This window comes from Magallana gigas, chromosome 5 (genome assembly GCF_963853765.1).
Source record: "Magallana gigas chromosome 5, xbMagGiga1.1, whole genome shotgun sequence".
Taxonomy (NCBI): domain Eukaryota; kingdom Metazoa; phylum Mollusca; class Bivalvia; order Ostreida; family Ostreidae; genus Magallana; species Magallana gigas.
Window position 1 is genome coordinate 50,164,711 of NC_088857.1, and position 23,889 is coordinate 50,188,599.

Here is a 23,889-nt window from a genome sequence, read left to right on the forward strand (position 1 = left end):
TTAATTCGATGACAAAGTCTTGTTCTGAGAAACTAACAACCACAGTACATTCACCACCTTGCATATTAATTCATATTTAATTAAATCGGTGTTGAAAATCTAATTAAACGAATACTCCATCCAGAGCTGGTCCTAGCTGCAGGGAAAGAGATCAATTTATTCTACCACAAACGAAAATCAGGGAGATGGGAGTTTCCAATCCACGGAATTAAATTTCTGTTCGTAAAAATTAACCTCATGTATGGTTAATGACAACCCGAGGCGTGCAGACGACAAGGGTGATGTAATACTACCCCGGGATGACGAACTTCGCCGTCACGTGACGTAACACCCCTTTGTTTCACCTCCACCCGTCCAATCTATCCTTAGATACTATCTCGTTTGGGTCAGCGGACGCACCACTTCTATGTGTTTGATGAATTAATACGAAGATGGGAAGACACGTCAAAATTAATATTTAAGAACATTCTGCAGCTCCCATCAGCCCCTAGTTTGACGCACCGCTCAGACCCTGTATCCCCCACCCCAACTGTGACCGTTTTCCATGAAGTTGGGTTAGAAAGAAGGGGGGGTCATTAGCGTCAGGTAACCCGTTTACCTGTATCGTCAGATCAGTAGCCGAACCAAGGGCACGTCAGAGTCCCATAGAAATAATTTATGGCGCACGTGCGCGCACAGTCAACGCTCGACGCCTGCCACGCGCTCGTCATTATGTGACGGTGTTGTATTGCTGCAATTGAATCTTTCGTAGATACTATTTAAAAGTAGTGAAGCGAAGTTTTGAATTTCAATACCGTGTCGTTAAACTACTTTATGATTTTAACAACTTCATTTTATTTCAAAGAAAATTTAACCACTGGAGTATGAATACCGCCGTAAATTATGATGACGATTACTGGCATAGGAGCGCGTGACACACCCCAACTTCAGCAAAATTTATACGCTGAAATCAACACGGTGTAAGCTCTCGAAAATAAAAAAAAAAGTTTACGAGCCTTCTTGGCAAGCATCTTCAAACTTGCCCAGTTTCAGTTAAGGAAATCTCACATTTCCTTGCATCTGTTGCAGCCAATTTTCTTTGGTAACTGCTTGGAGGCCTTTATATGTAAATAAGTAATATTTATGACTTGTCTCCCAGCATCTTGTCATTCGCCACCAGCTGTCGCGGCGACCGTGGCTCCTAAGATGCAAGCAAGTACAGAGTTTACCCCGCAACCAGCGGTCCGTAGAAATTAATATTTCATAATTTGAAAGATTGCCTTAACATCTCCATTCATCATAAATTCAGATGATGTGACTTATTGAAGATAAAAATCTAGTAGGTTTTGACATTTTTTTTTAAAAATTCGTGCTCTCACGTACATATACGTATTTCAAAGCAAAGGACGCGCACACACACACACCGAGAGAAAGAGAGAGAGAGGTTGCCAAAGAGAGAGAGTTCTATTGGCAAAGAACGGTAACTCTGATAAATCACAAGACGTGAAGAGCATTTGTTTATTGTTTTATTTCATTTTCTTTCTTTTTTCAATTACCCAAAATAGGGTGAACTCTTGATATGATATGTAATAAATAAATGAGATATTATGACTTAATTCTACATCAATGCACAAAAAGCCAGAAAATATGCACATTATCTACCACTTTTCATTAAAATATTGGGTTTGATAAATTTTTTTATTAAGTTTTGCTTCTTCAAAACTTGAATTCAGCAAATTGTACCATGATCTGGCTTGCAAGGAGTTTTTTTGTGAAGCATCTTTGAGGTGCTTGGAAAAAAGTAAATAAAAGTTTGAGACACTCAATCTGAAAATGTAGTTAGTACTCAGGTAGTCAGCAACCTGAGGACAAGTTGCAGGTAAATACTTATTAACAGTGACCATAGCCACAGCGTTCACTGTGTGTTTATGTACATATCTTTCCTGTATTGCATTTTGACATGGCACTTCTTTGTCAAGACAGAAAAAGAAAGGTGATCTATTGCAAAATACATAATACCATACAAACTGACAAGAATGGAATGATATTAATGAGGAAATACATGAAATTATGCCATGACTAGCACAAAAATGCTGCCAATGTTTTCTAACCTATTTTTTTTCATTTCATAAAAAAAAACCTCTTATGTGCACCTGTATGAATTATGAATTACAACATAAGATTTGTACACAACATCAACAAACAATCATTGACAGTATCAAACATCTTGTACACAAATCAAAGGCAATACTGGTAACAAACTATGGTATTCAGTACCTATTATTCCTTCTCATGGTAAAAATTTACAAAAGTAGAAAATAACCAAAAATATCACAAAAGATGCAAGATAGACACCTTGGTCTACCTAAAATACAAAACAAGCTACTAAACCGACAAAGCACTGTATAGTTGTAAGAAACAGGGGCATCAACTTTCAAATGATTCAACATTCCATTTTGTATGTCAAAAAATATAGAAACTGTCCTCTAACTTTATAAAAAAAAGTCTATAACAATGATTTTTTTTTTCATTCCATTATAATTGCAGATTCTTAATCAATTCGATGAATAATTATAAAGAGGAAGACAGTCGAGTTCAAATTTACAAACATGATTTCTCTGCCCCTCTATGCATATATCCTTTTTTAAATTCATGAAAAAATTATGTTGTTCAGAAAAGGAAAATAATGTTTTAACATAAACTTAGCCATAGTTTTTTATCAAAGGTAAAATAAATGAAAATGCAATCAAAATCTGTGTCATGGTCTACAAGACTAGCAACCTATTGGACCCAAGTGACATTTGTGGACAACAGTACTCTGTCCTGTCATGTTTTGCCAATTTAACAAAATCTACTATCAGCATCTCAAATGCCAGAAAACCGAACACAGCTAGAACAAATTTACTTTGTAAATTCTGTTATAAGGAATTTAAAGACATTTCATGAGATTCCTACCTACCTACACTATATTCAATGAATTACAATGATATGGACAATGGACATGTACTAAGGCATGTGGTATGAACAACAAAGTAGAAATGACTACCACTACATTAAAATACTTTTGACGGCAGCATCTAGATCATCCTCCATAGAGGTAGTGTCTGTATGGTCCCCAGTATCTTGTCTATCATATGATTGGGGACTATTTATAGCACTTTCTTCTGATTGGCTGGCTTCATAGTCATTACTTAAGAAATCTGATTGGTCCATGTGGTGATATGCTGATGATGGTGATGTTGCACTGTCGTACTGCAAAATGGAATCAATTGCACTCTGCATTTGGTAATTTGTCACGTTATCACCATCCTTCAGAGAACTTGCCTCTGAATCGGAGTCACTATCACTACTACTACTACTTTCCTGTTTGAGGTTACCATCATTATCAGCAATTTCAATAACATCAGCACTAGAGGTTTGATTTAATTTGCCTAAGTTTTCACTTTGCAGATATGACTGAGAATCACCAGAATACTTCATAGTGTGTTTTCCAATACTTATAATATAAGGCTCACTTTTACCAGGCACAAATCGCGACACACCCTCCTCCTCGTCCCCTTCATCAGAGGAAATGGGTTCATACTGAGCACAAGCGGAGCCAGTGTAAGAATTGGCACTTGACTCCAGCGATTTTTGGCTATCCTCTAGAGCAGAGAATGACCCACTGAAGTTGGAGTTTTTGGAACTGTCTTGACGATACAAGGCTTTATCTGATGTGTATGATAAGGAACGACTGATGGCTGGTGGACTACGATGAAATGTGTTTTGACTACTGTAATTGACAGTGTCATCTGATGAGATCATGCTAGGAACAGCTTCCGTGTGGTCTGGGTATGCATTAGAATCTGTCTCTTCTATCTCCATTTTATTGGAGGGATAGTTTATATAGCTCATCTGTGAAGCTTCAGCACTCTCGGTCTCCATGTAGGAGGAGAATGGTTTTTCATCATTACTTATGTCACTCCACCTAGAGGCAGCATTGTCATCCATCGTGATGTCATCAGCAGCTTTACTCTCAATGTTATCCAACATTGACCTCGAGCCCACAGAACCTTTGTCGGAATGGTTGTCCCCGTAACTGTCGGTGCTGCTCTCCTCAGCAATGTAAGTGTTTGTGTCACTATCAGCGTCCCCGTCCTCTGTTATACAGGTCGAACTGGTCAGTTTCTGTCCATCATTGCGAATGATCAGTCTGAATTTTGGCGTAGTTGGGCGTGAGTTACTCTCCTCCTCCTTTATTGAGATGAAGGGACTGGAGGACTTACTGTCAGGGGGCACCTGTTCTGGAGAATGCTCCGATTTAACAACCACAGGCTTTACCTCCTCCTTCGCAGCTGCTGCCTTTTCAGATTTTTGTAAAATGTGTAACGGAATAGGTTTGAATGATCCTGAAAACATAGAAAATTTAATTCAACATCAGGCATATTTTACGCAAAAGGATACCTTTGTTGGTGTAGCCTACAACACTCTAAAAATACAAAATGTTTTTAAAACAGGTGTCTGAATTCACATTAAGGTTGCATCAATTTTTAACATCTTTTTATATCCATTGTGTATTGCTTGCTAAGTTAGTACAGTGCCTGCTACATTATGACAAGGGAACAGCTAGGACTTCTATAACAGGGAAATAACCGTACCCGGGTCATCAGCGAGTTGCTTCTTCTCCTTGGTGATGGTTTCCTTGAGATCTTCATTCAGCAGTCTTTGAATCATTACAGTTTCTGCAGTACTGTTTTTCCTCTACAATCATTCACAGTATATTATTTTAACACAATGTTATAATGTAATATTACCTACTCCCACAATAATTATTCTATAGTTTATTCATTATTTTTAACTACTAGCTCGTTAGATACAATATAGTTTCATTAATAATAAAGAGTGAAAAAATTCATTATTAACAGAACATGGTTTTCCATGAACAATTGATAAAATGTATAAACTTCACTACTCATTCTTAATTCTTGCTAGATCGGCGATGCTTACAAACCAGCCATTATTTCATGGAAGTTTTACTGTATAACATTCATCCTTGATGCGTTTTACTGAATTGTTCATGGGAATCAGCAGGATTGACTACCAACAGTATTTAATTTTCACCAAGTTATAAAGGGTTCTCAAAGAAAAGAGGTTTTTTTTCATATAATGTATCAATTCACAAATCCCTGCCTTCTTTTACCGAGGATACAGTTATTACATGTCTTTCACCCTTAACTGTAATTTAATAACTAAAAGTTTTATCCTGGAAAACCAACATAAATAAAATGCCCCAAAAATCAAGTTTAACCCCTTGTTAATCTACTGTTCATTAGTTTTATAACATGACCACTGAGCGAACAAGTTGAACAAATACATTTGCTTGGATAAACAAGTACATTAATGCATTCCAATTCCCATTTTGTGATGAAATATATGATACAAACTAAAACTAAGTGTACAGGCCCCCTAAAAAGGAGTGATCATAATTTTAGACATCTACTAACCATGCTTTCCTTCATCAGCAAGACTCGGAACTTTTCAAACATAGCACCACTTTTTCTCATCAAGCCCTCTGCACAATTTTCAAACATTTCTTTGTCTGAAAATACAATTTAATTAAACAATAGAAACATTTTCACTATGAATTCTTCAGTAAATTACAAATGGTTTTCTCCCCGTTTTGAAAAGGTATTCTGCGGCTATAATTATTAAACAGCTACATAAGTTTAATTTCTATTGTAGTGCCATAAAATGTGGTATTTAACCAACAGTAGACAATTACTGCTCTTGTATCTATAGATCATATAATGTATACAGAATTATTTTCGCCCCGTGTCATTTTTCCCCTTTAACACTTGAAAACAGTTTCCCTCCGTCTTGAATTTGCTCAGACAAGTTGTGTTTTAAAAGAGATAATTTGAGATGTTGGAATTCGTCCAGTCTTAAATTTGCCCGCTGACAACGAGAACGAAAGAGTAAAAACACAAAGCGGGGCAAATATTTTCCTGTACACAGTACATATCATATTTAGAGATCATAATCAGTTGAAATAAACAAACACATAGCAATTTTATGATTATAAAGACTTGCTTGAGGGTGCTAATTCTTAGATGAGCTCTCTTTCCATCAAAGTATCACTATCACAAAAGGCATTTATAGTGGAAAAGTAAGACTGAGATCAAAGTCTTAAGGTAACCAGGCCTGAACTTGGCTGATTTCTGACCTTTTTTGATTAGTTTCTTGGGTGGCTCCGCCCACTGGAACACATGGTAGCGCAGGAGTCTGCGGGTCATGTCCCTCTGGTTGTGGAATGGAGTGTGTGTGTCTGACCGCAGTGCATTCTCCTGATCCTTGCTCAACTGTTGATGAATCCTACAGAAAAAGACTAAGTCATCATATCACAATTATTTATTCACATAAACAGTAAGGAGAATCCCACAACCAAACACCAAAAGTTATCAAATCACTTGTACATGTATAATCACACACAAAAAATATTGCCAGATACAGTTATGTTTTATTTTAGATTACTACTGTTATTCAAATTTGCTTTGTAAAATTTGCTCAATATATTATCTTAAAAAATCACCCAATCAAATACATGTACCACCATTTTCTATCAAGACACAAACTTTGATGGTATAAGCCATGTTCAGCTAAATGGACAATGGACACTCTGACTTACAGCTGTTCCTTTGGCATGTTAGCCACAGCAACCAGTTTGTTGTCTGGTCCCCCTGTCTGTAAGATCATGTGACCTGTTGGGGCACCTGATCCCACTGCTGTGTTTGCATTGCCACTTGCCAAATTCTAAAACAAAAAGACTGATTGAATAATTTTACTCGAAGTATAAATTTTAAATTGCATAAGAACAAGTATTATTTAGATTTAGCTTCTTTTTCAAATGAAGCAACTGTACTCTATTTATAAAGCATGGTCATTCACTAACAGATTTTACCTTGACAAAGGTAAAATGATATTTTCTGGCTCTTAGAATACATAGCCCCCCCCCCCCCCCGAAAAAATATGTACTGTATTTGTTATTTAAAAATTTATGACCATGATGGGTTTTGATGAATTTGAGGTCAATTGCCCACCTGAACTGGGGCGGGTATTTTGCCTTGCTGGAGCTTTGCCTGGTGGGCTTTCTGGGCCTGCACCTGGGCCTGGAGTTGCTGCTGTCTCTGTAGATTCAGGAACAGTTTGATCTGCTGCTGCTGTTGTTCAGGGGTCATGCGGGCCAGGTAACCCTCCACCTTATTCTTCTGATCAGGTGTCAAATTCAACTGAAGGACATGATTTGCTATCTGGAAAGGTTTGAATAAAAGCAATCAAGCATTACTGAATGGTACATGCATGTTCACATCAAACAGTGGGATTCAAATGATGACTATCAAATTTATATCCATAATCTAATAAATATGGGATATTGAAGCTCCTAGTGTATACTTATCTAATTTCTTACCAGCACAAACTACCCGGTACATGCATTTGTAGTACATTGCTGATTTGATATCCAAAAATAGTACTCTTACTTTGATTTGCGTAGGGACTGGTGCCTGTGCAGTACCAGCGGTTAGAGTTGCAGTTCCTGGCAGTAAATTTGTACCCATAGGTTTTGGCACACTCGGGGTGGCGGTCGCTTCCTGACCTATTTTAAGCACAGTCTGGGCCGACGTGACCTGGTTTAGTATAAGATTCTGTGTGGTGGCTATGGTTGGACGGATGTTGGTGGTGGCTGAGGATAATGCTGACAACAGTGGGGAGGCATTCGACAGGGTCGCAGTTGCTTGTATGGCACCTGTTAATCAAATTGCATAAACAGAGTTTGATATTTAATACACCAATATTCAAGAATCAACAACAAAATTTTATCAAAAAGTAAAATTTCTGTTATTGGTTTTAGCACTTCAGTTGAAAAATAAAAACAATGATAGTACAATGAGGACATTCAAGTGTCTCTTCAGAAGGCACCAATATCCAGAAGATTACCTTGAGCTAAGGAGCTGACTACAGTAACCTGCTGGGGCACTGTGCCAGTGGGGGGTTCCCCAATCATTGGTGGATGAACCATTTGAGGTTCCTCCTTTTTGACTTCAACCAAGTTGAGGGTGGCGGGGAAGCCTGCCTGGGGTTGACCAATCATTGGCTGGGCTGCCTGTAAAGCAGCCTGCTGCTGCTGCTGGGCACACTTCTGTATGATGCTCTTCTGAACATCTATTAGCTTCTTCTGTCTTTGCATTTGTTCATTGGTCAGTTGCTTCAAACTCTGAAGAGTCTTCAGTTCTGTTTGAATCAACTGCAATTTCTTTTGGGTCTCCGGCGTGATTTGAATGGTCTGAAGTTTTGGGGCATTGTTTCTTGCTTGTAACGTGGTCTGCTGTATAAATGAGGGTGGTTTGGTGTCGGTAGAGGGCTGGGGTGTTACCACTGAGGGAACGACATGGGGTATCTGAGTAGTAGTACTAAATATTGGCTGAGACAGAGCAGTCTGGGACTGGGATGTGGCGGATGGAGCAATAGAGCTCGCCACAGAGTACTGCGGCATGACTGACACATGAGATGTGAACACATTTTGAACACTAGACTGTGAACTAGTTGCATCATTTTGTAATCCCACAGAGCCTTGCTGTGAGACCATTTTGGTAACAAATGACAGAGTTTTGGAGTCAGACCCCGCCCCAAGCACCACTTGCTGGGCCGGTGAAGATGTGCCCGGCTCGCTCTTTACCCCCATTGCTGCCCGCTGTACCTGCTGCTGAAGAAGCTGTACAGTCTGCATTTGAGGATTCTGGAAACTGATATTCTGGGGGAGATTGATAGACAATACACCTGCAGGGTTCTGACCAATGACCTTCACAGCCTGGTTCTGCTGACCCGCTATGACCTGGTGACCTGTGGGAGTGATTATTCTCTGGAGCTGTATCCCAGGCTGAGAGGACACCAGTAAAGGTTGCTGCATTACTTGTGATGCTTGAGAGGCATGATAGTTTGATGTACTGGAGGTGTTGTTGCTAGGTTGCTGAAGCTGCTGTAAAGTTTGTGGTGTGAGAGTGCGTACCATTATGTTTTGTTGCTGACCTTGAGTCCTCTGAATAAGCACCTGTTGACCTTGGCTGTTCACACCAATGACAGGTAACCCCGCACCTAAGTGTTTGTCCTGTCCAGCCATCGAGGTGTTAGTAGCCATGCGGATCACATTTCCAATACCACCAAGAGTCACATTATTGCCCAACATGGCATTCCCATGGATTAGGCCCGCTCCACTTGTGGAGGATCCTTGAACAACACTGGCTCCACTGCTGTTCAGCTGGGGCTGGAACACCTGCTGGATGTTCTGGAGGTTGATTGGCTGACCTGACTGTAGAAGCTGACTAGGGATGATGATACTTTTACCATCAGCAGTTTGTATAAGAGTTCCTTGAATATTCTGGCCCTGCTGGACTGTCCCACCCTGTTGATTCTGCAGAGCAGGATTGTTGCATAGCACATGTGCTACATTCAAGTTCACAACATTTGGGTTCTGTATAACAGTGTTTTGTGTATTCACAATGTTTTGTCCTTGACCATGTAACATGGCAGTGTGACCCTGCTGACCCTGTAACAAAGCAGTCTGATTATTGTGGCCTTGCAGCACAGCAGTATGACCTTGAAGAACAGCAGCTGCTCCCTGCTGACCTTGCAACATAGCAGACTGCCCATGTCCCTGAAGATAAGTAACATGACCTTGATTTTGCAGAATTTGTTGCCCTTGGACATTGATTCCGCTGGAACTGCTCTGTCCTTGAACCTGAATGTTCCTGGCAAGTATCTGTTGCTGTGCATTTCCTTGAAGTTGTAGGAAGTTTACACCTGCATTTCCAACTAACGGTTGAGTTTGAACTTTGGATGAAGAGATAGTTGTAGAATCAGAGGAGGTGGCATATTGAATAGATCCGACAGACTTTGTGATGAGAGAAGAAGAAGCGGGGGTGATTGGACGATTGACGGCAGGGGAACTGGCAGGAATTGGACTCGGGCTGGGAGTCTGAAACTGTTGAGAGGAAAACTGAACTGACGAAGGCTGGAGTGTCTGCTGAGATTGCTGGACCTGTATTGGTCCACTGGTTAGGATCAACTGCCCATTGGGTCCTCTCACTAATTGAGCAGTGGACCTGTAAAGACAAGTTTACAAAGAAATTGCACAACTTTATTCTTTCCTTCTATCAATATAAAAGTTTAAATCAGATGCATACAAAAATTCAGTTATCTTTATCTTTGACTTTGAATAAGACGGGCAAAGGAGAAGACACTAACCCAATCAAATTTGGCAGAGAAGTAATAATTTGTTGTGATTGGTTGGATTGGGTTTGCTGCTGCTGCACAAACTGAATTCCTGCATTTTGATTGGCTAGGGGTACTGGACCGGTAGTGTTGGTGAGAATGAAGCTAGGCTGTGATGTGGTGATGGAGTTATTTTGTGAGGCTATGACAGGAAGTGAAGAGGAAGCAGTGATAACTTCATCTATCCCTTGCTGTAGGACAGAGGCGGTGGTTTGATTCGTTTCTTGGTTCTCGGAAGAGGAAATGAACTCGTCTGCCCAGCTGAAATCCGAGGTTCCCTGCAACAATTCATTTATTTGGATGTGGTGATTGTCATATTTGGAGGAAAAGCACTTTAAATTACATATGCTATTAAAATGCATTGGTTGAAATTGCAAGGTGTGGGTCTCTTAATTTTTTTTTTTATTTCAGTGCATTATCAATTTTTTAATTTTTTAATTGCAATCTGAATTTTGACTTACTGGATCATTGTCATTTCCAAAAAATCCTTCACTGAAATCAAAGAAGAAAAATAAAAATTAGAAAATTCCATTGTACATTAGAGTAATACAAGTTCAATAAACCGATAACTGTGCACCAGTTCCATCTGATTACAACAACTGACAACTAAACATTTGCTTAAAAACATTTTTGTTTTTATTTTTTTCTGTATTTACAAAATTATCTTAACATTATGCCATAGAAAATTCCTTTGTTTGTTTTTTTTTGTTTACCTTATGTCAAAGAACGATTCTCCATTGTCCATTTCTTAGTTACCTGTCCAAATGTAAATTGAAAAATTAAAATACATATCACCTTATTATTAACTTTCAAAAAGAGTAGAAAATTATCTTTAAACCCTTTGATTTCACTATACTACACATTCTCTTTCTTCTAAGTTATTGAGAAACACATAGTATTGCCACATGCAGAAATCTAGAAGGGGAAGGGGAAATCTAATTTACCCTCCATTTAATTTTTTCAGCTTATAAAACCACTCATAACACCAATCATTTTACATGTGATGCTATTAATAGATCACATTTACTTAAGCTTGTACTCCATTGTATCAGTATAAATCATCACATGAAGTTTACAACAGGAAGTACTCCTTTACCTTTTGGAAATCATTACTGCTGGCCTATTGTTGCCAGTCTTTTCACTGTAGTTCAATGTTGGCTTCATTTACATTTTCTCTGTCTTGCATTTACCTACAATGAAACAAGTACAAAATCGAAAAAATAAGAACCTGTGTACACCGTTCATTATGAAACAAACATAAGAGTTTTAAAAATTGCTATAAATGCCTCATTCCTGGGTTTTATCTTTTCCGACTTTAAAGTTCTAAACCCACATTACCTTGGAAGCTAAATCAGTGAATGAGGTTATTTGTTTCCTGTATTTGTTTAAACCTCCCCATTTCCAGTTTTCTATGGGTTCAACAGCATTGTAAGCCCCCCCCCCCCCCCCCATGACATGTAATGTACCGGTGTATAATATATATATATATATCTTGTGTATAAAGATCCAGGTCCTATCAGTATGGATCAAACAAGTCATAGAAGCTGGGGGTTTTCCAGCTTCTGATATACAGTCTCACTAACTTCACTGTGGCACATACGGTATATATGAATTTAACCCAGTGGGACAGGGTATGAATTTTTCAAACACCTTCCAATGAAAAATGTAATTTTCTGAGATATCACTCCTTTTTTTCATGCAAAATTTTCCTTTTATTTCTTGTGAATTTCAACTTTTCCCAAATCATACTATTAATAGTTTATTGAACTGACTATTGAAACACTCCAGAAAATATTATATAGGAAATAGAATACAATGGGGCAAGCCACTTTCAGAGGGGCAGACGGGGATGAGAATCTTAAAATTAATTTTATGTAGCCTAATATAAAATCATTTACGGTAATATTTACAACTATTTTGAATTCCACAGGTATATTTTACAACCATTAGAATAAAACAGTGATTAATCCGTTGATTAATTAGCATTCATTAATTTGGTCATAAGCCATATTAAGTTCTATTGTAAAATGCAGCCCTGAACCCCTGCTCCATGAGCAAGGAATTTCAGAATTTAGAAGAGGACATTGTGGACATGAACACCATTTCACAACAAATATGGAAGTACAGAATAAAATATCATAAAACTTTATTAATTTCACTATGTGGTCATATTGGCTCTATCAAAGTGCCCGAGCCCCTGACTTAAAGGCCATGAATTTCCCAATTTAAGTGGAAGGGTCCATGGGCATCATAACCATCCATTCAGTTGAAGATTTAAGATTCAATTCATTTTCACTATATGGCAATATTGGCCCTGCCTTAGGGCCTGAACCACTGACCCAGGGGACATAAATTTCACAATGATTAGAGGGCTTCATGGACATCATAATTGTGCATTTAGCATTTCTCAAAATGAATACATTTTCACCTTTTCACCAGGGGCCATGAATTTCATAATTTTGGTAAAGAGTTTTATGAAGTAAGTAGAACAGAACAACCGTGCACTTAATTTTTCTAAAATTCATATGATAATAGAGAAAAGTATTTTCCAAGAATTAATTAATATATTTTCACTCTATATATATCAGCATATTGGCCTTGTCTTGGAATTGAGCATTAGGAATGGTACCGTTTCTGTCAAGCATCAGTCATAGAAAAACAGAGACTGTTTTCAGAAACTAGCAAAAAAAACTTTAAGGTGCACCATTTCTAGAATGACAAAGTTCGATTATATAGAAGAAAATTACATTGGACCAAACAATCATATTGACCCTTTCTCGACATTGATCTCCAACTTAAAAAACATAAAATTAGATCATCTAGTCCTTGATTTAATTTTCATGTTCTATTGAATGTGCAAATACTTTTTTGGCTATGACAACTTTTCTTAAAGTTAATTAGCCAATAGGAATCACTGAAATAAAAGGCATACTGTAACAAAATAGCAGGGTTGTCTCTAAGACCTGGGGGGGGGGGGGGGGGCGGAGAATTCCCCCGCCTAAAATGATGTAATTACCCGGCTATTATTGCATTTCAAACACAATCTAGCTAAATGCTAGCCCCCCCTAGACCCCTTTTACTTTTTAATTTCCTCCTTCTACTTCAATTTTTCGAGACAACCCTGAAAAAGTGTACTGAGAAGGGAGAAATAATGACCTTCCAGACTGGGATTTTAACCCTGGTCCCCTGGATAAGTGCTCTACAGCTATCTGGAAGCGGTATTTGAACAGGTCTGACCTTCACATATCCCCCTTGACCCTGAAATCATCTTTGCTTATGAAGATCACCCTAGGCTCTTTTTCTAGCATGAAATAACTTGTTGGGTCCAAAGTTGGCACTGCACTAAATGTAACCTGATGGGAGAAATAATAACAGACCAGACTGGGATTAAAACCTGGGCTTCCTGAATCTCTGGTCAGGTTCTCTACCAACTGAGCTATCTGGCACCGGTATTCAAACTGGTCTGACTGTTACAAAAGATTTGGAAAGGGTACAGATATAAAAATAGTCCTCACTCAAAACACTTGATTTCAAGTTAAATTCACAAATTCATTTAGAAGGCAATCAGAAACAAAAAATTGTATAAAAGTCAACAATTTTAGAAAACCATTTTATAAAACATCCATGGCTATATTATAAGAACACAAACTGATAAATCGAAAGCAAAAATTTTGCCTGTGATTTGATTAGATTGATATCTGGACTGACACTTTCACTGAATCTCCTTACAGCTGATGATCCTTAACATAATGTCTTATTTCACAACTTTTGGTTGGTTGTTTTGGTTAAATGTTGTCTTTTAAAAATTTTTTGGAAACCCTTTTATAGCAAAGAAAACTATATTACAAAAAGACAATGCGATTTGTGGTATGCATTATAATGTATGTATACTGATAAATTTCATATTTAACTAATTTACAACTCAAAAAACAGCCGCATAAATTTCAGTTTTTAAAGTATCCAACATTTATATACTATTTTGAATAAATCACATTAAGAGGGATATAAATTACATGAAGAGTTTATAGAATACGAGGCCAAATCTCTTTAAAAAATATGCATGTCAAATCAAGTGTGACAGATCTCCTGTTTACATATAAAAACTACATTTAGTAAAGAAAAAAACTGCCTGTAAACAGCTTTAAACTATAAATTGGCCTAGAGGATTTATTTTCAGTTCCTTGAGCTATCAAAGAAGACTAATCATCCAATCAGAAACATATCTAAACGTTTCATTAAGATGATCGAATTCCATTGTTCAATTACTGCTCTGGACAGACAATGATGTTGTTAAATCAGTAAAATATGAAAGCTTGTATTGACATTATCCCTGTTTTCTGTTTTACAAAATGCAACACATGCCATGATATCAAAATAGGGGTTTATTTCCTTTATAATCAGATTTAAAGTTTTGGGTGTCAACTATCATGTCCAAATTTTTAAATGTCACACCATGACAAAGTAGGATGGCTGTTCAGTGTGCAGATCATTTTTAGAACATACAACACAACACTACAAGGCATGATTTAGGCATGTTATTATGTACTTTGATGTCAATTCATTCAGCTAGATCTCAGATTTCCTCAAAGGCCCCTTACATTCGATTTAAAAACATTTTTCTTTGAATTGACCCCATTCTCCCAACAACGCATTAGTGCAAAATAAACTTTAATGTATCACGGATTTAATTCCCGACTCTCGCGTGCATTCATCACCTCGAAACTTGTATTTTTAACGAAGATTAAATCGAGCAACGGGTTAACCCTACACACACGACCATTTCCCAGCAAATTTTATCAGCAAAATATTATTCAGAAAACACTCACCGTCATGTAACAGGCTTGTGACCTCATTGGGGTTTACATTCATGCGATCAGGGAAATTAATGAACTTTGACCTGAAATAGTCTGTCCCATCAGGTAAGATTTTAAGTCATTTTCCAGTTTTATTGTACAATCTTTTATAAGAATATTATGTTACATTGTTTTTGCTGCCTTTCGATGTATTTTTTGTACTTGTGCATTGGTGTAGTTAAGTATAATACATTTTGTGGGCGGTATATCAGCCTGACGTCATTCAATCGTTTAAAACCGGAAATAACGTGATTGGTTGAGAGAATCCAAGCATTTACAACTTAATTGACTAGATATTGACAACCCCCAGCTTATTGTACTATAAGTATCCTGTATGTATGCATTCTTTAGTATACAATACATTATATATTGAGACTGAGAACGCATTTTTTCCACAAGAGGTAGTGCTTTAACAAGACATTGTTAGTACACAAATTGTGATGACGTAGACAACACGGAAGTGAAATTTGCAGGTGTTCGTAGAATAACTTGGACTTTTGATGTACTATTAAACATCGTTTACATTTTAAAGCTCTGATGAATCGAAATTAGAGAAACATACCCACCGTGAAAAACACACGTCAAATATAAATAGCAGATCATTACTAACCTTAATGGAGATATTTTTTATGTTGCTTTACTTGCGGTTACATGTATTTTAAACTGACAACTATGTCTTCAAAATAATACAAATTAAGGACCACGTACTTCTATAGCTATTATGTATGGCATGCCAAATTCACAAAAATGAGCTAACCATAGTTTCACAGTTGATAAACTAGGTATAAAGATTGTAAAGTCTACAACGTTAATCTGTTATTATTTCACATCTGTAAACCATAGTTAAAGCGATCATCTATGTTTCAGAAGTGTAAAACTATATAATTAACGCTGAAAACAACCATTTGCGATTGCAAAACATAGTTTATCTGATAAACATAGTTTCACAAGTGTGAAACTATGATTAACAACTCTTAACCATGGTTAAAGAATGCAAATTATAGTTTACTGATGTGAATCTATAATTATCAGTAAAATCTAGCTATTGTTAACGTTATTTGCAGACGTATAAACTTAGATTATCATTCGTAAATTAAAGTTTACAACCCTTAAATATGGTTTTGCAGATGAAAAGTATAGTTAACCGATTGTAATTATAGTTTGCCGAACTTTGCGGTTCATAAACTATAGTTAACAGTCAATGAACATAATTTGTCATCTGTAAAACTAATAGCTGTTCAGCTCATTTATGTGAATTTGGCGTGCCATAATTATGGGATCCTCATCAGTTACATCACAGGCTAAAGTTTATTTGTGTCAATTCATATTAACATTCTTGACATAAAGATAATTTTGGATTACTAATAGAAATAACAAAGTCTTAAATTATAATGTATAATGTCTTTCATGATTTGAAGAATTTAATTAGTTGTGATATTAGTTTTTATTGATTACTATCATAATGATCAAATTGCTTGAAAGTAAATGTAATTGACATTTATTAGAGTACCGATTTATTCTTTTTTTATGTTCACTTTACTGGTTTATATCTGATATCAGTCAGCTAGAATGACAGCTATAGTATACATGTATTTTGATCAATATATTATCAGTGATATAGATTTATAAGTTTTAAGCACCTTGAAAAAGTTCTCACCAGACTAACTGTAAAGTTCTTTAATTTGCAATGCTTGCTGTCTATTTGTGAAAGACTGGATGTGATTTATTAAGTTAATTACTTTATTAATTAATTGGTGGTATGGGACATCTGTCGATATTAATGTGGATTAAACTACATTATAATTGAAATACTTTCACTGTTTTAGAATTCTCAAGTTTTACAATATTTAACCAAAAAAATAGCATTTAAAAATATTTGGAAAGGTAAAAATTGTAAAACCCCAAGCGGGATTCGAACTCGTGACTTACAGATTCATAGTAAACCCTCTAACCCACTGTGCTACATTGATAGGTGACAATATTGGGAAAAAAACTACTTATGTAATTACTCTAACTTGGTTTTATTGTTTATTTTGATAAACTATACGTCACAACATCTAAGTGTCACATACCACCTTAACAGATTAATGATTCAATTTTCTATAAAATCAGACGATATGCTACCTAGATCACCTCCAAGTCAGTGAACAAAGATATTAAACACTATGATGTAGCTGATTTTCTTTCTGAAACAATGTGCAGTTAGGAATTAAATTCTGAGTAAAATTATACTGATGAGGACAGATCTCTAATCAACCTAGTACCTAGCTACAGGTATTGATAATTATAATGTCTGTGTTTTTATGCCATTGCCTTAAGATTGGCGCCAAGGGCATATAGTATTACCCATTTCCATCATTAAATCATCATTAACTTTCCACTCATTATCTTGGCATTACAGTTACACATTTAACTCAATTTTGATCTATGAATATGTCATAGGAATAATGCAGTTCAAATTTGAATTTGGTCCAGGTCTGATGATTTTTGACAGAATTACCATTATGGTTCTTGAACATAGAAAAAAAGAATTTTAACTTTTGACTCTGTAAGTTACACAGGTATTTTATCAGAAAATACAGGTCAAGTTCAAATTCACTCCAGGTCCAATGACAGAGTTATGCCCCTTGAACTTGGATAAAAAATAGGAAATGTTTTGTGCAGACAAATGTAAAACTAGATATGGCATCTAAAATTTTGGCTGCATGCAGACTGCAGGAGCATTTGTGATGCTACAACACATCTTAGAGTTCTAAAAATATCTTTGAGCAAAGGTAATTAAAGTATTAAATTCATATCAAAGACATGAAACCTTTAGAGAAACAAGAGTATCTGCTTTGTAATTTAGTCTTATTACTGTAGATCGGTGAAAGAGGTACTTATGTTTTTTTTGGTACTGTCAGTGATAAAAGTAGAGAAATATTTTGTGTACCCTGGCCATCTTTTGTCTATCTTTATTGCCGATAGTATGGAAAACTGTATTTCTCTAGACCTGCTTTTAATACTAAATAATTGATGAATCCTAATTTATGAAGATCTGTGCATGTTTAAGCATATGTAAACCAAGTTTATATTTTGTTTTCTAAAAAGTGTTTATGGTTACTAATAATAGGTGTTTTTAATTGGCAGATAAATATAATTACTGTGAAATGATGAGGATAGTATCGGAGCCTGTTTGTGGTACTGTGACAGTTCGCTCTCAGATGGGGAGGAGCATGGAGAATAGTTGTAGTGGGTTCCTTTTGGACAGCAGGGTGGGACACTTCCTTACACATGGAATGGTATTATCTGAACATATTGATGAAAAAAGTCATGTATTCAAAAAACTACAAAGGAATTTATACTGCAGTGGAAGAGATGTACTGAAGTACATGCCACTAGATGTTGGTGTCAGTTTACCAAATACTGTGTTGAAATTTTCGGAGAATTCTGATTTAAAAATGGAACTTGGCATAACTCCATCCAGTGCATTGACAGAAAGACTGCAAGAAAACCAGTGCATACAATTCCCTGGAGAGGTCTGTGGTATATTTTGTGTACCATCTTTGAAAAATATATTGAACAAACTCATGCCTTCAGATAGTTGGGAATTTGGAGATGAACAGACCAACAAAAACAAAAAAGACAAGTCAAAGTCACTGGTTTCCTTTAACTTATTATCCTGTTTTGTTTTAATAAAATTGCATGAGTGGGTACCATTCCAATCAACATTTATGGTAAAACCCTCTAGTCAAAACTACATAGGTGATCCAGTCGAGATAATGTCCACACCTTTTGGTGGACTGAATCCTGACGTGTTTCTGAATTCGAGGAGTGAAGGAATCCTCAGTAACATGGCGGGGAAAAACAAGGTCCTGTTGATTAGGTGTGTCCCTGGCTCAGAAGGGGGGCTGCTCCTGGAAAGGAATAATTCAAGGTAAAGGAACTGTGATAAATTTACAGGTTATTGGGGTAAAGTAAGGTTATGGTGCTCTGTATCACCTGAAACCCATTTTCAATGTTGCTTCTAAATAGCTGCAATAATGTAGCCCTCTCCAATTTCTGGGGGTTGTTTTTTTTTTTTGGGGGGGGGGGGGAAGAGAGAGAAAAAATGTCAGATAAAAAAAAAAGCCCAGAGAAGGCTACATGGCATTCTTTCAGCTAGCTTTTGAAAAGCAAGAGGAAATGAACCAACCATTGGTTACCAATAATAGGTTTCCCTTCAACAATCAAATCACAACCAGAAATTGGGAAGGATCGTTGATTTAACTCATTCAGGCGTGCTCTTTTCCAACATTTCTGCCTACACCATGTTTTTGGAGTTGGGCGCTGGGGACAAACATGAAATATGAGGAATGATAATCTACTTCAATAGGGTTCTCCATAGCTGTACATGTGCCACTATGAACTTTTTTTGCACCAGTCTAATTGGTTATCAAAAACATTCCTCCTTTAATACGTAGTTAGGGCATTTTGTATATTATTTGTATCTTTTACTGTTCTGTACATCTATGAAATATGTCTATGCATTTACCTCTGTAGATAAAAACTAGTCAATATTGTGTCTATATTACAGAACTTTGACATTGATTTAAAAAGAAAAAGCTCAAATGTATTGTAATGTGTCTATTTACAGTATTTAGAATATAGAAAGAAAGGAAGTAGGTATACACCAAAAGGGTAGTATTGTAAAATTAGTTTAAAATCTTCTTAAGTACTGTAACACTATTTTCACATTTACAGTGACAGTTATGATAGGCCCGTGATAGGGGTCATGATTGCTACCCTGTGCTGGAGGAACAATGAATGGGTGGGGCTCTCCATGGCCTGTGCCCTCCCAGACATACTGACTGCAATGGAAGCCATTCCTGTCAGCATCTCTCCTACAGTCTCAAACTTGATACTTAATAGTGAGTCTCTTTTGTAAAACTAATATTGTTTAGCTATTTTGACTTTTTTGTGATAAATTACATCAATAATTAATATGGATTGATATATATTTTTACTAGGTAAATCTGATCCAGCTTTGCAAAATTTAGTCAACTCAGTTCCACTAATCTCTGTAAGAGGAAGTTGGGGGTCAGGGTTCACAGTTGGTATCCATGGCAACGAGGTTATTCTCTTGACATGCAATCATGTTGTCAAAGACTGCAGTTTAAGTGCAGGTACTATGCATGTATGTGTATGTCTATTGATGTGTTCAGATGCACAGTTAAATTTACTTAAATTTATATAAAGATATATGATATCTTAATTATCTCTTTTCAGTAAGAATAAAGTGGCCATCAGGAAATGTTTACTCTGGAAAGCTTTTGTATAGAAATGTTTCATCCCCTGCATTTGACCTTGCTCTTCTGTCAGTCAAGGTTAGACCTTCTGACCTCCCGTCTATTCCCCAGACAGCTCTAGTTGAGGAAGGTGAGCTTTTACATGATAAGGTTTTGAAGAAGATCAATTTTTAAATGTCTATATTATTTTATTGTTTTTTTTGCTTTTCCTTCATTCACTTTTTGTCACAATGCTAGGTGAGCCAGTTTTTGGAATAGGCCATGCAGTCTTTAATGAAGAGTATGACCTTCTGCCCTCTGCTACATCAGGGATCGTGTCAAAAGTTCATAGAATGAGGAACAAAGTTGTGATGGTCCAGGTACAAGTAGTATTGCTCATTTTACGTACTTTAAAGGTTAATTTTAATTGTAAATTGATTTCAATCATTTACTTGTACATGTATATTTTTTAATCATAGTGGCTTTCCAGTTTTATGACAAAGTCTACTTCTGATCACATTCTTGATTAGCACAGATGCACTGATTTTTATGGTACAATTTCAGACTACCTGTGCAATACATGCAGGTGCAAGTGGGGGACCCATTGTCAACAGGCAGGGTGGGATTGTGGGGGTCACAGTGTGCAACGCAAAGTAAGTAAGAGAAGGACTTCTTAGTATGCCACATTTACTCTTGATTCACTGTAACCAGCCATTAAAAATTATATATTTCGTATTGTTTTATTTCAACTTATTGTTCAGACATAGTAAATGAGGACTTTAATGATGACTTAATTTTTAAAGTACAAAGTCTGCTTGATTTTCATTAAAAAGCCTGAATAGACCTCTAGTGTTTAGATATTACCGTTAGTTATATGATGTAAACCAATGTTTAACAATTCTTTGTGACTGATTTTACCTGTCACAAATCAAAATACATCTGTGTCACTTTTTAAGACAGTTTTATAATATTTTGGTGTTTTTTTCTCTGTTTTAATTTAACAGGGATGTCTCATCTGGTGCTAGCTATCCACATATCAATATGAGTGTTCCCATGGAAACGGTATTACCAATCATTCAACAGTATCTACAAACAAAAGGTAATGATCTGAGGTATCAACCTTTGGAGGATTTCTTACCATGATGTCACCAAAGGTCATTAAGGGTTTAATCTATTAAGGGTTTGATCTACTAAAAAACAGTTGTCCTTTGCTTAGAATTCTGGTAATTTATGAGATCTTTGTTGCACCTGTATATTCAGTTACTGACATTAGAGTTCTGTTTTTCTGTATCAACTCTAAATTTGGTTTACATTTGATGTCATGTACATTGCTAATAAGAATTTGCCCCCTAAAATCCACAACATTTGTTTTTATTGGAGAACAATAACATGCATTCTGTTTTAAATTTATTAGGAGGAACCCATGGCAAGGCTTCTGTAATGAGGTCCAATTCAATAAACTTCTCTTGCTTTCATTTTTTTCTTGGGTTTTTGTGAAAATTCAAATTTCAAGTATTTTCAGGTGTGAAAAAGCTCATTTTATGTTAATATACTGTTATTTATGATGACGTGTGATAGCAGTCATGGAGTAGGTGATATTCCTTACAGTAAAGGAGCCAATGGGAATACTGTAAATTTCTTATTTTACACAAGTACTTATTTCCCCTATTCAACCGTTTGCATCAAAAATCGCAATGCCAAATTTTTATCATAATACCATTTAGTTTACATGTGTCCGAAGCATGAAAGCAAGATTTATTAAAATATGTGAGAGATGAATTTCTCACAATTTTACGCGGAAATTAATTTCTCGCGTATTATTAGGAATCTACAGTAAGGCACGAATATTCATGAGAGCAGTTTAATGATTGACTAATATTAAATCATTTTAATGTATTCTTATGTCTTGTCATGCAGATATAAATGTGCTAGAGCAACTGCAGATAAAAGATCCCTATGAAGAAGGTCTGTGGGGCCTAGAGACCAAGCAGAGAGGTAGGAATTGCATTTTTCTTAGATAATTTAAGAACAAAAAGCTATTAAAAAAATTTCAGTAGAATATATGTTACTAAGGTTCAAGTTAATTGACAGAAAAAGTGTTTGAACTTGAATACAGGCGAAACATGTAAACGAAAAAGTGTTCAATCATAATATTTGTTTTGAAATCTTCTTTCAAGCAGATTTATTAGTTTGCTGAATCATATGTGGATCTAAGGGGTTTGGACCCCCTTGGAAAATTTGATAAACTTTTAAAATTGTTATAGTAAAAAGTTAAATTTGTAAATGGTCATAGACAATTACAATTGCAAAAGAGTTGTAGTCTTTTAAATTCTTATTCTTAAGAAAACAAATCTTAGTGGATAGAAGAAAATAGTGTTGTTATTTTTGTAGGACCGAAATTTTCCAGCAAACTATAGTAAGCTGAATTGATTCTTAGGAGTATACTGAGGCTAAAGAGAAGAAATAACTGTTTAATACATTGTTGCCTATTACCACATGTATTTGTTAGGTTTGTATGATATACAAGGATATTCTCCATGTAGCATTGAGAAATTAGCAAGACTGTGATAAAGAAATAAATTTGTTGTGATTATACATATGTTATTAAAAAAAAATTTTATGTAAATTAAATATTGCAATATGAATATTTGTTCCAAAATGATTTAGATAATTAAAGACTTCTTCAAGTGCATATTATTGTAAAGAAATGGACACAAATGACTCAATCTCAAATACCCAAAGATAATATACATCAGATCATCTAGGAGCGTTTTGAAAAATGAAAATGAGCATTTTAAACCCAAAAGATAAAGTACGATGTAAAGTAAAAAATAACGCCTTTTACTTTGTAGCTTATGAAAAAATAAAAGGCATTGATAAACTAAGGGAGGTTTCAAAAAAACCCAAAAAACTCTAAAATTAACATTTGAAAAGAAGACTACAGTGACGGTAATCAGAAGGCGGAAAAATGTGAAACAAACTATACAAAATATACAGCAAACACCTGTAATTGATCTTCAACAGAAAGACTTTCTTTTGTACAAACCCAGGTTGAAACCTCGATGTATTAGCTTGCTTGTACATTAAATGAAAATGCGAGAAAGCTCAAATACCACATGCTTCCCCATTACTTGACAATGCTACACAATGAATGGCAGGGTACATATTCATTACACAAAATAAATTTTAAAAAAGGGGCACAACTATTATAGTAAAATAAAAATCATCAGATTAAAACCTCCAGCACATACATGTATGCAAATCTATAACAACATTCTTAATTCAAAAAGGTCCGAATTTGCCACAAAAATACTGGAAGCGAAATTTTCCAACACATTTTATGCTAAATTTATACACGTGCCTACAATTTTTTCACGAAATTACGGACAGCGATTTAAGAGGAGTTGCGCCTACAAACTGTTATTTCTATATTTGATTTATGGCCAAAATTCTAAATTATAAAAGGTCCAAATTCCCAGAAAAATAATCGAGCCTAAATTTCCTGGTAA

General features: G+C 36.0%; 2 protein-coding genes across 7 annotated transcripts; one reads left to right on the plus strand and one right to left on the minus strand.

Moving 5' to 3' along the window:
* Nucleotides 1-1,488: 1,488 nt before the first annotated feature.
* LOC105341541 (BRD4-interacting chromatin-remodeling complex-associated protein) lies at nucleotides 1,489-15,230 on the minus strand. Its single transcript, XM_011448111.4, has 13 exons — nucleotides 15,108-15,230; nucleotides 11,378-11,471; nucleotides 10,995-11,037; nucleotides 10,743-10,773; nucleotides 10,255-10,559; nucleotides 7,951-10,112; nucleotides 7,494-7,759; nucleotides 7,056-7,265; nucleotides 6,644-6,768; nucleotides 6,182-6,330; nucleotides 5,463-5,557; nucleotides 4,617-4,719; nucleotides 1,489-4,367 (listed from the first exon to the last, which is right to left on the minus strand). The coding sequence occupies exons 3-13, from the start codon at nucleotides 11,024-11,026 to the stop codon at nucleotides 3,028-3,030; spliced, it is 4,818 nt and encodes a 1,605-aa protein (XP_011446413.3). The 5' UTR covers nucleotides 11,027-11,037; nucleotides 11,378-11,471; nucleotides 15,108-15,230; the 3' UTR covers nucleotides 1,489-3,027.
* LOC105341542 (peroxisomal leader peptide-processing protease) lies at nucleotides 15,085-22,975 on the plus strand. Of its 6 annotated transcripts, none has more exons than XM_011448116.4 (10): nucleotides 15,085-15,200; nucleotides 18,264-19,050; nucleotides 19,857-20,023; nucleotides 20,123-20,278; nucleotides 20,382-20,531; nucleotides 20,639-20,760; nucleotides 20,945-21,033; nucleotides 21,385-21,479; nucleotides 22,298-22,375; nucleotides 22,772-22,975. In XM_011448116.4, the coding sequence occupies exons 2-10, from the start codon at nucleotides 18,284-18,286 to the stop codon at nucleotides 22,795-22,797; spliced, it is 1,650 nt and encodes a 549-aa protein (XP_011446418.2). In that variant the 5' UTR covers nucleotides 15,085-15,200; nucleotides 18,264-18,283; the 3' UTR covers nucleotides 22,798-22,975. The 6 variants fall into 6 exon arrangements, with proteins under 6 accessions (XP_011446418.2, XP_011446417.2, XP_034337795.1 ...); XM_011448115.4 differs by lacking the exon at nucleotides 15,085-15,200 and adding an exon at nucleotides 15,351-15,466; XM_034481904.2 differs by lacking the exon at nucleotides 15,085-15,200 and adding an exon at nucleotides 15,351-15,466 and having other exon boundaries at nucleotides 19,863-20,023.
* Nucleotides 22,976-23,889: the final 914 nt, after the last annotated feature.

Bases quoted from the DNA above. Each gene is read 5' to 3' on its own strand.
- LOC105341541 (XM_011448111.4), bottom strand. From the start codon at position 11,026: ATGGACAATGGAGAATCGTTCTTTGACATAAG. The intron at 6,331-6,643 runs GTAAGTCAGAGT...CTTTTTCTGTAG, and splicing joins AACATGCCAAAGGAACAGCT to GATTCATCAACAGTTGAGCA. The intron at 4,368-4,616 runs GTACGGTTATTT...CTATGTTTTCAG, and splicing joins GCAACTCGCTGATGACCCGG to GATCATTCAAACCTATTCCG.
- LOC105341542 (XM_011448116.4), top strand. From the start codon at position 18,284: ATGATGAGGATAGTATCGGAGCCTGTTTGTGGTACTGTGACAGTTCGC. The intron at 20,532-20,638 runs GTGAGCTTTTAC...TCACAATGCTAG, and splicing joins GACAGCTCTAGTTGAGGAAG to GTGAGCCAGTTTTTGGAATA. The intron at 20,761-20,944 runs GTACAAGTAGTA...GTACAATTTCAG, and splicing joins ACAAAGTTGTGATGGTCCAG to ACTACCTGTGCAATACATGC.